The sequence below is a fragment of the Heteronotia binoei genome, chromosome 2 (assembly GCF_032191835.1).
Source record: "Heteronotia binoei isolate CCM8104 ecotype False Entrance Well chromosome 2, APGP_CSIRO_Hbin_v1, whole genome shotgun sequence".
Lineage (NCBI taxonomy): Eukaryota > Metazoa > Chordata > Lepidosauria > Squamata > Gekkonidae > Heteronotia > Heteronotia binoei.
The window spans coordinates 62,086,183-62,101,257 of NC_083224.1; the positions used below are offsets into that span (position 1 = coordinate 62,086,183).

The following is a 15,075-nucleotide window of genomic DNA, read 5'->3' on the forward strand; positions in this document are numbered from 1 at the left end:
ATAAGAGAATGAATTCTAAGCAGCCAACAGCAAGTGGCTTTCAGTACAGCTTTTTGCACCCCATCAAGAGTTCCCAGCCTGGGAAAATAGGGGGGTGTACTTGCAAGAGAAGTCTTTGTATGTAGAGGGAATTAAATTAATATTTACCTCTTTAAGAGGTAACAGGAGGATGAAAATTAATTAGATGAGATGATGTTTCCTTTCCACAGGCTCCAGTCCTTTAAGTGCAGGATGTGTGGCAGCTACTCAACAGGTGAAGATATAAATATGGATAGTTTCCCTGTTGAATAACCTCCCGCTTGTTGTGCTGCTAATTAAAAGGTACATGAGCCTTGCAAAAAAAAAGATAGCCATACTAGACTAGATTATGTGGGAGTTTTACATCCAAGAAACGAGGCGACACTCAAAAGACTGAGGCGCCTTGCAGAACAAGGAAAGCCACGCATGCGCGAAACACCCATACCCAGCCGAACCGCCTTACGTTCTTATTGCCCGAGATGCAGCCTCGTGGTGTGACTTCTCTGCGCACGCGTGAATCCACCACACCCCCCCCTCTGCCCGCAAATCTCGCGAGAAGCCGGGATTTATTCCTACGTGCTGTGCCGTGCTGCTCATGGCGGCGCTGGAGCGGGGGCGCTGAGCTGTTGGGGTAAGTGAGATCCCTGAGGGAAGACCGGAGCCTCCCATGTCAGCCCCGCGCAGCTCCGAGTGCGATAGATAATGGGGCTGTAGTGGCTTGAGATGTCTCCTGGCAGTGTCCTGGTGGCCAACGGTCTTGTGCGGGTAGGACCCCTCCCCCACCCGCCTGGTCTCCGCTCTTTTGACGGACGGGCATAAAAAAGAGAGAGAACGTTGCCGGGGCCTGTAGGTTATGTCAGGTTTCCCGTTATTTTCCTCTCGGTTGCCTTAGTCAGTGTGGAGAGAACGCTGGTGGGCCTAAATCCCGACAGCACTACCTTTCCCGATATGCACTAGGTAAATTGCATTTTCGCAGGGGCCGCCGGGGGATTGAGTGTAGGGGTGCGGTGCTTTTGATGGTGGCGAAGACGGAAAACACTACAGTTCCCAATGTGCTGCCCAGAAGATGTTGGGCCCCTGGGCCTTCTGGGGGATGGAGTCTTGATGGCTCGTACGGCGTGGAGCAAAAGCAGTGATGTAACTACCTCTCCCAGCATGCAGTGTGAGGGTGTGGGGAGGGGAAGAGTAGGTCAGTCTTCCTTTGTGTGAGGGGGAGCAGCCGCCATTTTCCTTTTTCTCTTACGCCCCCCCCCCCCCGGTTTCAGTCTGGGGAGGGGGGCAAGTAGTGGACACGCCTCAGGCGCCGTAGGGTGATAACTCCCTGTTGGCGTAACCGGCAGTTGGGGACGCCCAGTGCTGGAAATCTTTGCTTCTGTCAGCTTTAGGGCTTGGAGCTGGATTTCCGCATCCTTTGCTATACAGATGCGGACCCCTAGACTTATAGCCCCTCAGTAGCAAGAACCACCATCTTGCAGCTTAGGGACCATGTGCTGTGTCTGCTGTCTTGAGTCTGATGTTGCGGTATGGGGTGGGACAGCCAGCCATGTTTCTTTTCTCTTACGTGCTTATGAAAAGGATAATACAGTTTATTCTCTGGCACGACTCTGATAGCTGACTTTACATTGTCTGTCATAATCATTTACTGGGATCTGGAAGTTTAACATTTTAATCATACCTTTAAATTGCAGTGCCAATGCTGTGGTTTAAAAATCATGTTTCGACAATTTAAGCAGCCTGTTTTAGTAAAGCACTTTTCCCCTATGACAGATGACGATGTCTAGGTACAATCTAGAGCTCAAATAGTTATAAAAATAAAGCTCTGTTATCTGTGTTGTTATAAGTTTTATTTGGTTCTGGCTTGTTTTGACTAAAAAAAGATTCTGTACTCACTGGCTTTCTAAGGATGCTGATACTATATTTTTCAAACAATTTTAAGGATGCTGATACTGTATTTTTCGAACCAAATTTTAAGTATTTTGATAACATTTTCACTTCCATAGTGTGGTATTTATGGCTATTGTTTTTGGGGTTGCATGTAGATTCATATAATTCAGAGTATTGTTTATGTGTTACCAAATAGCAGATGTGGAAGTGCATTCCTTAAATTTTTGTGTAGAGTTCTCTCTGGAACAGTAGGCAAAAATCTTGCTCAAGTTACAGTGCCATGATATGGCTTCTGTATATTAAATCAGTTTAGACATACAGAGAAGAAAATTACTTATGTGTTGAGAAGAAAATAGGAAAAAATAAGACAGCTGTTAACTTTCTCCTTACTGTTGTTGACTTGAGATAATCCTTTATGAACTCATGTGCTATAGCAGATACTTCTGCATTAAAGGTTTGGCAGCTGCACTGGGTGTTTACCATTGGGAGGAGTATTTATAGCAGCTGAGCTGAAAAGTAAGGAATTTTAAAAGCACAGACGTTCAAACTGATTTCATTGAAGTTCAGGCTAGGACTTCTGCTAGTGGTGTCTTTCCACAATCAGATATATAAAACATTTAGTTTTCAGCTGATTTAGGGCTGCAATCCTATACATGTTTTCTTAGGAATATTGAACATTGACTATTACACCGCCTATGTAGTGGTTAGAGTGTTGGACTAAGATCTGGGAAGCCCACGTTTGAACCCCTAATTTGCCATGAAGTTTACTGGGTGATCTTGGGCTAATCACATATGTCCAGTCTAACCTCAGAGGGTTATTGTGGGGATAAAACAGAGGAGAATGATATAAGCTGTTTGGGGTCTCCATTAGGAAAAATGGTGGGGTATAAAGTAAATCAAAAGAAGTAAACATGCATAGGACTGGGCTGTTAGCCCCTGTTGGATTCACTAGGGCAGGAACTTTCTGTTGAAAAATGACATGGTTCGGGTATATTCATTTTAAGCAAAGGTGTTTATGAACACAGAATAAATGTATTTAAAACACAAATCTTTTATCATGCTGCTGGATAAACATAAATATAAATATTACATAAATATTTGAATAGTCATTTTCTCTAAATTTTATTGGCTAGAAGTCAAGTTGGGTAGTCTCAGGGGGGGTTTAACTAAATCTTTTGAGTATTATTAAATTACTTTTTTGTGCAGGTTTCTTTTGCCAGTAATATAAAGAAACTCTTTCCACTGTGCCCTTTTACCTTAGCCCAAAACAGGACCTCTTTTACCTAGCCCAAAACAGGATTTCTGAAGAGGTGTGAGTTTAGGGAGAGTACAGTAGTATAACAGTTGTCCTTCAAACCTCATTCATTCCTTTTCCCTAGCTTGCTCTCCTGATCAGTCCTTCTTCCATATCACAGCCCTAATGTGTCCTCCTTTCCTTATAACTTGACTGTTGCTTAACACAATCCATACTGTACTATATATCCACTGAGGATTGGATGCTGAGAGAACTCCTCTCTGTACTTTATTACATTCCAACCTTGTTTGCATCAAAAAAGTGTATGCAACCCTTAATGAGAAAGTGAAAAAAGAGATAAGCTTGATGCTATTGAAAACCCTAATCTATCCCCCTTTAACTTTAGAATATACAGTGTCTTGAAGTGCATAGGATCTAAGGAAAAAATCACATTAAAAATTACATGTAAATCATGAATTTCACTTGTGCTCTGTCCTACAGTTTCAGGTTGGAAAATGGATGAAAATAAAAAGACTTGTATGTTTCAGTTCTTAAACATATGAGTGGTGATATTTGGTTTTGGCCTGCAAATTGTAGGGATTGGTATGGAGAAGCCAATTGTGACTAGTTTGTTCCCTTGTGTATCCTGCATAATTATACTGATTATTCGTATTATGCAGTGTCATTTATTTATTTCTTTGGAACATTTTTATTGTGCCTCTCCCAAGAACAGTTCTCACTCTAAAATAATCTTAAAAAATCAACCCTTAATTAAATGTTTTGACCTGGTGCTTAAAAGAAAGCAACATGGGCACCAGACAAGCCTCAAAGGAAGGGGCATTCCCCAAGTGAAGTGCCACTACTGGAAAAAGCCCTGTTTCTGGTTGCCATCTGCCTCAGCTTTGAAGTTGAGGCTACAGAGAACAGAGTTTGTGAGACAGGTCTTAACTGGTGTGCTGAACAATGTGGGAGGAGGGTGTCCTTCAAGAACCATGGCCACAAGCCATTTAAGGCATTAAAGGTAAGAACAAGCACTGAGTTGTTCCTGGAAACAAATGGGCAACCAGTGCAGATCTTTCAGTACTGGGGTGACACTGTACTTGTATTCTGCCCCTGGCTGCTGCATTTTAGACAAGCTGAATTATGACTTCTCAGTATCAAAATGTTGAAGTCAACTGCTTTTCAGAAAAGCATCATTGAGAGGAAATTCCTTTTGAGACAGAATAAACATGCTTTTGAGTATTATACTTGGAGCATGTTCATGAACCATTTGATATGGAGGTAAAGCCCTGGCCATTAACTGTCACTGCTGGTTTTGATAAATTAGCTAGATCTTATACTTAGTGTAATAACTAAATTTTCTGCCGTTGAGATGAAGCACTGATATTTATTCACTGACTGAAATATACTTCTTCTAACTGGTGTATAATAGTTGAACAGCTAGAAATACATTTTGAAGCATTAATAGAGCCTATTGGGAGCCCTTCTGCTCAGAATTGGGATGAGGATCTCTTCTGTCAAATATCCATAGTACATCTTTAACCCTGTGGCGTATTAAACTTACCTTGTTTGTCTCTTTCTCCAGTATGAAGTGTAACAGAACAGAATTTACCACCTGAAACTGCTGCTTCAAGTTCAGATCAGGAAAGGAACATACCACATCGTAACAACAAAACAAGACCAAAGAAGAGCAAACTTTACACTGAAGACACAACACTTGATCTGAAACAAGAAGTTTGTGCCTACTCAACAGCTTCAAAAGAGCACGTCCCAACGCTGCTAGTAGTCTTTGTTTTTTTCAGTGCTGTGCTGAAACTGCCCAGTACCAGTTATTCCTTATTAGCTTGATAGATCACTTTTCTCTTGCTATCTCTTTTTTTAACAATAGCAATCTTCAAACTTTGAAACGTGTGCTGAAACGAAGAATCGGCGAATACTACTGAAAGTGCAATATTAGAATATCACTGCGAGGTTGGTGAATGTACTCTGTTTAATAACAAATAGTCATTGGTGGTACTGTTTGATACAACAGTAAATTATTTTGTTAAATATGTACTACTACTGTTGGCCAAAATGTCAAAGTAGATCTAACATATGGCTATGGTACTCCTCTTAAACTATTCCAGTATTTCAGCATTACTGTTGGTTATATTTGTTGAGCTAACAGAATGCAGTCTTGTAGCTGCTCTTCAAAACTTTCTGCTACTATTTTCCAGTTTCTTGCTTTCAAAGTCAGTTTACTCTGATGCTGTAAATCTGGTCTCAAACTTTCTTCATATCCTTTTCTCAATTACTGGTATCCGTCAGTGAGTCTCCATTTCATAAGCTGGTAGGTTAAATACAAATTATCTGCTATCACAAGGATTGCAGAATTGATAGTAACCATGGGTTCAGTTAGCAGCCAGCTTCTTTACCAATTTTAGAACCCCTCTGAAGTAAATAAAGCTAATAAATGCTTCCTTAACTAGCACATCAATCCCTACTTGTCTAAAATGTTAGGAGGCTGCCAGAATGGCAGCTTTTTTATGACGCTGGATAAGTGGCAGATTTACATTGACAAGGTTGTCTTGTTTGATTTTGTTATATGCAGCATTATAAAATTAAGTTGAAACAGGCGTAAAAATATGGCAAGCACCTGGAAAGAATTTGTTGAATTTTCCATGCCGTCTTCTCCCCCTACTGCATACGTTAGTGCCAACCTGGGCAATGCATCTCCAGTCGGACTGAATTTATCACCTTATGGCCAATCAGTAAGTTCTTTTGCCATACTAGCAATATTCTTAAGGGTAAAGCCAAGCTAGCTCAGATGGTATGATGCAACAACCTCCTTTGAGCAAGAAATATGTGGCCAGTTTGCCAACTTCTATCAGAAATATCTGCTCATTTGGGGGCCTCTTATCATAATGAGGCATCTTGTAACCTTACCAGAGTGCGGTGAGCAGACTAAAACTCTCTAATTTTGATAGTTTCAGTTTGAAAGTCATTTCACACTCTTTCCCCTCATTCCCAATCATTCTCTTCATTGGTCATTGTACCAGGCCTAGTTCTTATACCAGGGCAATTGGTTACCTCTCCAGCTGTTCTTAAAAATAAAACCCAATAAATACAGAATTTTGAAATTCTGTCACTTCTGTGGAAAACATTAGAGGGTCCATACTCTCAAAATTTGAGTAGTCTGCCTTTGAGAGTATTTAAGAAAATCTCCTGTTTTAAAAGAGGCAAGCCACATCTCTGCCAGCAGCCTGTATGTGTGCGCGTGTAACCTCCGCCTTTAGTTGGGAAATAGTTAATTGAGACTGTACCACCACTATGCTAAATTAGCGGAGAAATGACATAGTAAGTTTAGGAAATAACTATTCAATTAGCTATTTTTAATAGGCTAAAATGATATCATTTTGTCATTTCTAATAGTATATCTGTTCTCATATTTGGGTAGGTGATGAAAGTTTTCTGAAGCCCTTTCTGAATAAATAACAAATGGCCATGACTATCTGAAACTTGAGTCAAGTTTCTCAAAATTGTGTTTGAAAATAGTTGAGTATGGGATGGAGCCATCTTTTCTTGTAGAACATGTACTCTACATGTATCGGTTTCCAGGTTTAGTTCCCAGTTTATCCAATTAAAGATGCTAGGTGCCAAGACTTTATCTTCAACCCATCGAAAGCCACTGCCAGTGCAAATAAACACTTGGTAAATGAACTAATAGACTCTGTATAAGGCAGTGTCATGTGTTTAGAATAAGGAACATCCCAGGGTATAAGACTTTAAAATCTTCTCGTTGCCTTAAAAGAACTGAAAATTACCCATTAACAGGATTTCGCCCCCTGCAATATGGATTTGGCATGGGACAACCGTTAACTAGCAACTGACTGTGGATATAACAGTAACATGGTACATTCAATAGAACTTACACTTTAAATAGTCAGTCTGCAGCATTTTTCTGTTGAGTTCCACTATGTGCAATAGTGTTTGCATAATATATTTAATAAAGCTGTGGTAGAGCTGGTGCCTTTGCTAAACTTTTGCTGCTGCTGAAGTTATGCTAAATTGAATTAAGGACCAAATTTTGAACTGATCATGCGTTAAATTCAAGTGGTATGTTGTTTCCTCCAAGTAATGGGAAGGAGAAAGTAGTACTGGCAATCTTTCAAAGCCTTGAAGTATTGTGAAAGATAGGCTAGTTACCTTAAAATCCAGCTCACAAAACCTCAGTATATGAATGTGCTTTCTAGAGGGTTTGATGAATATGCTATGGGCATAAATCCTTGAGTCTCTTTACTCAAAGCCTCAGCTGCAAACAACAAGCTGTGTAACAAGAAGCAGTTTTTCTGGTTCTTATTAAGACTTAAGGGTCCTGTTCTCCCTTTAAAGTTGGAAAGGAGAGAAATATAGTACCGTCTTATTTGGGCATGTTCTTGTTGTAGTGCAAGAACGTGAATAACACGACAACCATTGGCTTTGTCTACTGTGTGTATTTATCTCCAGTGACACCTCTCCTTTATACTTACTCTTGTGTAGCTGTTCAGGGTCCTGGTAGTGTGAACTACCTAAAACATGGTTGGAGAGGAATTACTGACCTAGAAATAAGAGCATTCTCATATAATTGATGCTGTAATCGTATGAAATGTGAGATTTGGATTGACTACCTTTGACTTCCAGCTAAGTCTGTTGAGACATGGAATTTGATAGTTACTTGGATGTATTTTAAAGATGTGCTAACTATTGACTAGTTATACTGTGTACTATGTTATCACAGCTGTATGAGATGGAGAACCATTATACTGTGTCATCAGATCCTCTCCCCCCTCCTGCAGCTCCCCTTCCTTCTCATCCTTTACCTTTCTCTTCATCTTCTACTTCATCTGGGTCTAAAAAACAGAAGAGGACCCCCCTTTATCAAAGATCTGTAAGTCAGGTTGACAGTTAACAGACATGTCATCACAGCATGGTGATCTTAGCTGTTAACTCTTCTGTGCTTTTGTTCTGACTTCTAATATCACTGGTATTAAATCTCCTCAACAGGTTAAACTGATAAAATGCCACCTGAACCAGCTGGAAATTTTGCTGGATTCTCAGATTGTGCATTCCTGTATCTGTTTCAGAAACTTAATGTCTCGCAGTGTTTGTATGTGGTGTCTTGTGGGTGGGGATTGTAATTTCATGTTATGCCTCATAAAATGTAGGTTGAATTTATTTTGACTTCTTATAGGTATAAAAAAGCAAAAATAAATTAATTTGGAAAAAAATGATTGCACAGATCTAAGAGCAAAGCTTGACTTGATGCACTCACAATATGACATGATTTGTGACAAGCCATATTAAAACTTGTAGGCATCCTCTACAGAGGGATTGTTGCATCTCTAATTTTGCCACTTTTGTAAAATATTTATTTTGGGTGACTTTTAGGGGTTTTTATGACAGGGGGAAGTGATTTTCCTAGGAGATAAGGTTCCTAGTTTTCTAAATGCAGTATTATCACCTTTGTATGAGTCGCAGTTGATAAAAAGCTTCTAATGACTTTGCTAGTCCATACTTATACATGCTTACTTATCTTGTTAAGTTCATTTGGACTTACTCCTAAGGTAGGATGTTTTAAATTGCAGTTTTTGTCTTCAAAATCTGCTTGTGAAGTTCATATGCAACAATGTTCTAGTATGGTAGGTCAAAAACTTTTTGTGACTGATGACATAAATTGCTTTTATTATTAAATTTCAGTGCAGTTTAGTAAATGATCTGTTCAGTCATAAAACTTGCCTGTTTTTAAAGTATCTTATTGTTTGGGATTTTGTACCCCTGTGGTTGTTCACAGTTGCCAAAAATTGTTTTTCTTAAACAGATACACAGGAAACTGTGGCATGTGTATAATGTAGTCTCAGAATGCATGGTTTTGGCACTGCCTTGTTTTGAACTTGCATGGTGTTCTAGAAGACACATTAGAAGAGGTGCCCTAACAATAACCATACTGGATTTGATTTCTTAGCCAAGTTGTTGTAGAAGTCCCATATGATTAAAGACTTGAAGACTGCTTTCTTTTACCTGTGTGAAGAGAAGCTATGGAATACTGATTAACATTATGGCCCTTAATCTCTAATGTTTCCTCTCCATTTTGTGGAGTTTAACAGATCTCTTTGCAGATACTGAAGGAACATTTAAGCTGAATGAGTATGACAAGTGCTGGTGGCTCCAGTGTTTTGCAAATTTTTGAGTGTAGTGTAGGAACTAAACCAATTATGGAAGATATTTTGAGATTAAGTTTGTTCATAATGTTTTAGCTTTGCTTTTTTGATGACTTTTGTTGGCAAAGGCAGACTGTATAAAGTCTGGTTTTGAGTGCAATATTAATTTCATAGCATGTATACAGTAAGCTGAATTACCTGTGTGTAGTTTGTTAAAGCTGAGTTCTGCAGCTATTGGCAGATGTCTCATAAACTGTCTCAGGACTGGTTAGAAGCCGTCTTTCTTGTCTGATAGCCTTTAAACATTGGCATTTACTCAGAACTTGTCCTATATTATATTAAGCAAAGGAATTGGGATTGCTTTTGAAAGAGATAACAAGTTTTGTTTTATTTCAGATGAGCTTTGATCCAAACCTTCTCCATAACAATGGACACAACGGGTACCCCAATGGTACTTCTGCAGGACTGCGTGAAACTGGGGTAATTGAAAAACTGCTGACCTCCTATGGATTCATTCAGTGTTCAGAACGGCAAGCAAGACTGTTCTTCCACTGTTCACAGTATAATGGTAACCTACAGGAGCTTAAAGTAGGAGGTAATTAAGTGACTGGTAGAATTCTCAGAGTTCATAACTGTGAACTATCATAAATTGCATCACAAAGCATAAGACCTCTTTCTGCTATAAAGACATACACATTTAGTCAATAAACTGTTGTTTTGTTATAATGCTGCTGCTGAGGTGCTGCCCTATTGTGTTGGATATATTAGAAAATTAGTTTCAAGCTATGTTCCGTGGGTGTTTGTTGAGATTCCTCTTTGATATGAGATTATAGCAGACAAGCTTCCTTGAAAGGTCATTAATGGTGGACAGCTTTATAACAGAAGATCGGTAATGGTAGACAGTGTGCAGCTGCAGGAGCCTGCAGGTGTGTTCTAATGCCTACAACATGTGTGTGTTCCTTACCAGAGGTCAGTGTGGAAAAAGTCCCCTATTGGTAGAAATGGTAGGATATAAATGCTGTATAGAAGAAGCCAAAGCAGCTATGAAATCCCCTAAATTTACAGACCTAAATTTACAGACAGGGGAGCTTATTTCAAGCAGTTATTTGTCTTGATGCATTATCAAAGTTAAGATCCAAAGAACCCTTTTAGAATGGTTGTAGTATGCTTATATGCATGTTTTCATGACACCTTACAAGCACTTTTGAAACTTGGCTGCTTGTCTTGGTCATCAGGAGTGCTGCTTAAGAAAAGGAAAAGAGCTGTGTTTGTATGTCAATGTCTGTTCTGTTTATATGTAACTGAAAACTGTAAAAATCATATTGTGACTTCAATTGTTTTCCAGATGATGTTGAATTTGAAGTCTCTTCTGATCGGCGAACTGGAAAACCCATTGCTATTAAACTGGTGAAGATAAAAACAGAAACATTACCTGAAGAGCGAATAAATGGACAAGTTAGTGGATGTGTTGTTTATTTTTTTTCTTCCATGCATGACATTTATATCTGCTGTGGTCAAACAGACAAGGGCAGAGTTGAGTGTAGCATGCCTCTCCTTAGTTACATACACATTTTTCTCAAATCAAATTTAATTTTTTCTTGTTTTGGCAGTACATAAAATTGGGATTTTAACCAAGAATAACTCTTACAGTTCACATAAGTTCTGTAAGATGTAACCTTTGCAGCATGGCGTACTATTGTGGGTTACCTGTAAAATGCATCCCTGAGTGTCTAATAGAAGATATCTAACAGTCTGTGATGCTGCCTCTGGAAATAATTAGCAATGGATTTTTTTTTGACTGGTAGGTTGTGTGTGCTGTTCCTCACAACTTAGAGAGTAAGTCTCCAGCTGCCCCGGGTCAGAGTCCAACAGGGAGTGTATGCTACGAACGTAATGGGGTAAAACTTATGTATTTACTTAAAACTTTTTGATTGATCCTCCAATGTAACTTGCACTAAAATACTTGTTAGAGTAGGTAGCTAAAATTGTACTGATTGTTGAAAAGTTTAAATGTAATTTTGTTAATCTTGTATTCCTTAAACAGAAGCTCATTAGAAGTCTGATGTGTCTTGAGTATATAATTCTGAAATATTTTCAGAACTTCAGACTAGAGCTAAATTAATTAAAATATTGAAGTAGAAAAGTAAACATTCACTAGTGTGATCTGATTTTTTTTAGTTTCTTAAAATGTGCACAATACTACAAATGCCCATTGCTTTCCTGAATTCTAAACCCCATAAGTTAAAATAAGCTATATTCTTCCTTGGTCTGTCAAAAGATTAACCCTAAACCAAATTTTATTTCACAGGAAGTGTTCTACTTAACTTATACCCCAGAAGATGTTGAAGGAAATGTTCAGTTGGAAACTGGAGATAAAATAAACTTTATTATTGATACAAATAAACAGTAAGTTGATTCTTTATTATGTAATAATTTAATGTTGTCTTAAGTACTAAAATTTTCCAGAAACTAATGTTGCTACTTTAAAGTGGACCTGGCTATTCAGCATTTACTGTCCTCTCAATCATAGTACTCTTGCTAAAGGTGCTGCAGTTTGGAATTGTTATTAAAGTTCATTACCCATTTGTATTTTCCTTCAAAATGGATGTTTGTGATCTCCTTTTAGTTCGTTACTTGGGATTTAAAAAAAAAAATCTTAACACTGTCATTGTATATATGCTGACATTTCTGTTATTTAATATCCCACTTAACGGGAGGACATTTGTATATATCAAATACATACCCTTTAAGAAATGTTGTCTGTAGCAAAAGGTATTGAGAGAAATGTTTCTTGTAGAGTCAGTTTGTCTTTTTTTCCTCCCCCTTTCAGTACTGGTGCTGTAAGTGCTCGTAACATTATGCTTTTGAAAAAGAAACAAGCTCGGTGTCAAGGAGTAGTTTGTGCCATGAAGGTAACTAACACTTTGCAACTTTCACTTAAGTCTGAAGTAACAGGGTCCCCTAATGATTACCCTTTTATTGGTTTAGAAGGAAAGGAGCACAAAGTCTGTAAAAAGAGTATGTGTGTATTTATTCTGGGTGACAATGTTCCACCTACCAGTCATAATGATTTAAGCTGTTGAACTTCTTTAAATATTGAGGTTTTACTCTTTGTGCTAGCTAGGATCTGTTAGGTGGGCTGTCAAGAAAATGTCTTACTAAATATTTGTGTCCTCCTCTTAGGAAGCCTTTGGATTCATTGAAAGAGGAGATGTTGTAAAGGAAATTTTCTTTCACTATAGCGAATTTAAAGGTGACCTAGAAGCCTTACAGCCTGGTGATGATGTGGAGTTCACAATCAGAGACAGAAATGTAAGGCCAGATTCCTTAAGATCTAAATTCTAAGTTAATAGCTTTGGAAGCAGCCTTAAATGAATTACTAGATTTTTGTCTGAGACTCCCTGTTTCTCTATAGCTGACTATTTGACTTTCCTTGCAGGGTAAAGAAGTTGCAACTGAAGTAAGACTTTTGCCTCAAGGAACTGTTATTTTTGAAGATATCAGCATTGAACACTTTGAGGGCACAGTAACCAAAGTAATTCCAAAAGTACCCAACAAAAATCAGGTAATAGCACAGCTCATTAAATTTTCAGCTTTTTACACCTAGTGTAGCTTGACTGTTAACATTATGGTACTGAGTAAAGGGAAGAATTCAGAGAAACAATTCATATGAGAAAGATAATGGATTGAATTCTAAGCTCTGCTTCCATTTGCTCTGCCTCCTTTTCCATCATGGGGGCAATCCTCTGCAGCAGTGTAATTCTTCGGTGCTCTTCCTACTCTAATTTCAACTTTTTTTTTTAATCATGTGATCAGAATGACCCACTGCCTGGGCGTATAAAAGTTGACTTTGTGATTCCTAAAGAACTTCCCTTTGGAGATAAAGATACAAAATCAAAGGTGACACTGTTAGAAGGTGACCATGTTAGATTCAACATTTCAACAGATCGGCGTGACAAGTTGGAACGAGCCACTAATATTGAAGTTCTTCCCAATACTTTCCAGTTTACTAATGAGGCTAGAGAAATGGTAAGCATTAAGTATTCTCTGTAGAGAGATGGGAGTGGAATATGACTTCTATGTGTGGTATTAAATAGTCACATGGTTTTTGCATTGCTTGGATTGCTGCTAAGCCTGGGGTGTCAGATTCCTGTAGTGACAGGCAGAGGGAATTATTTTGAATGTTCAGCACACTGTAGTTCCCTTGGTGTTGGAAAGAATTGTACTCACATGAAGCAGTGATGCATCTTCAGCAAGAGATGTAGTGAGTTGATGCTTAAAGAAATTGGCCTTATTTGTATAATGCAATTGCATGATGAACATCTCAAGTACCAGATTACTGTATTTATTAAAGGCAACTTCTTAGCAGATGATTTCTAGTAAGAGCATTCTGGAAATTTGTAGCATTCTTAGTAACTGAGAGAGAATATGGTTTCCATGTCCTTTCTCCATATATGGAGATTTTATCACTGGGAAGAATTCCAGTACTGATATTGTGACACAGGAGGAGTGTATGATGCATCTGATCTGTAAAGATCTGTGGATATCTATTCTGATACATATGTTACATCTCCCCCAAATCCAAATTGTATCTTTGTATATTTAAAACTGAAGCCAGGACATATAAAATATATGTTAACTGAGCTGAAGAAGCTGTTTGAACTCTCTCTGAGGACTTCCACCTTTTAACTGTTGTATTATTACAACAATTACATTGGCTACTGATCTGTTCCCAACCCATTCAAGGTCTTTGGCCTTTAAAGCCCTATATGGCTTGGGACTGGGGTGTCTGAAGGACAGTCTTCTCCAGTATATTCCTGCCCAGGAATAAAGATCACAGGGAGAGACACTCCTGATGTCCCATCAACCAAAGATGCTTGAGAGGGAGCCTTTTCAGTGGTAGCCCCATGGAGGTGACCTGGTCCCTTCACTTTTGATCTTTAGGAGGCAGTTAAAGATGGTTTTATTTAGGATCACATGGGTTAAGTTTACTAGCAGTCCTGAATTGTGGTGACAAAATGTTGGTTTCTGTGGTTTTTATAATCATCACATAATTTTCATAAGGCATTTGTTATATATAATAAATAGTCTAAGATACTGCACAAATATACACATCAGAAAGCACACTGATAAATTATCAAAAATTGAAATAAAATAGAGATAAAATTATTCATTGATCATTTACCACCAGTCCATGGATCCTCATAGCAGCTAGGAAATACCTAGCACCTTAATTGGTAATGTAATTATTCTAATCAGTTAAAAGGTATAAGACCAACCACTCATTTGGATAACCCTGAAATTTGAGGGAACTAATTCTAGAACTCCTACTCAGTGTAAATGCTACAATATAACAAGATACGTGGTAAAAACTCGGCAACCCTGGCTCTACATGAACAATATCTCTTCTGATGAGAAATCCTCAAAAATCTACCACACAAGATTTTATATATTTTTATTTATGTTGTAAGCTGCCTTGAGCGTCATAGAGAAGAAAGAGGGCTGATGTTTTAAATAAAATAGATATATCAAACTGTTTGAACTTTCCCTGTATTTCAGAAACAGTTCAAATTGACTGGGTCTGTGATTTTTTTTGTAGTTTTATTTGCATGAGCTAATCTAACATTGTACTTTGCCTTGGTCTGCTTCTGGTTCTGCTAATTCTCCTCACCTCTATTTTTTAAAGAAGCTTGGTTTCCCTTTCTGTTGTTATTAAGGAACTGGTCCTTCAAGATTAGGAAAGCCAGTTGCTTTTTCCTGCAG

The 15,075-nt window shown here is 38.4% G+C and overlaps 1 protein-coding gene across 1 annotated transcript in view; it reads left to right on the forward strand.

The window, feature by feature from the left end:
* The first annotated feature begins 515 nt into the window (after window positions 1-515).
* CSDE1 (cold shock domain containing E1) overlaps window positions 516-15,075 on the forward strand; it is a 34,478-nt gene continuing 19,918 nt past the window's right edge. Inside the window, exons 1-12 of the mRNA XM_060231179.1 lie at window positions 516-649; window positions 4,722-5,107; window positions 5,727-5,886; window positions 7,893-8,042; window positions 9,709-9,907; window positions 10,658-10,767; window positions 11,118-11,210; window positions 11,621-11,718; window positions 12,143-12,224; window positions 12,496-12,624; window positions 12,752-12,877; window positions 13,129-13,341. Of these exons, the coding sequence (XP_060087162.1) occupies window positions 5,761-5,886; window positions 7,893-8,042; window positions 9,709-9,907; window positions 10,658-10,767; window positions 11,118-11,210; window positions 11,621-11,718; window positions 12,143-12,224; window positions 12,496-12,624; window positions 12,752-12,877; window positions 13,129-13,341 (1,326 nt within the window). The 5' untranslated portion in view covers window positions 516-649; window positions 4,722-5,107; window positions 5,727-5,760. The remainder of the gene's footprint in view (window positions 650-4,721; window positions 5,108-5,726; window positions 5,887-7,892; window positions 8,043-9,708; window positions 9,908-10,657; window positions 10,768-11,117; window positions 11,211-11,620; window positions 11,719-12,142; window positions 12,225-12,495; window positions 12,625-12,751; window positions 12,878-13,128; window positions 13,342-15,075) is intronic.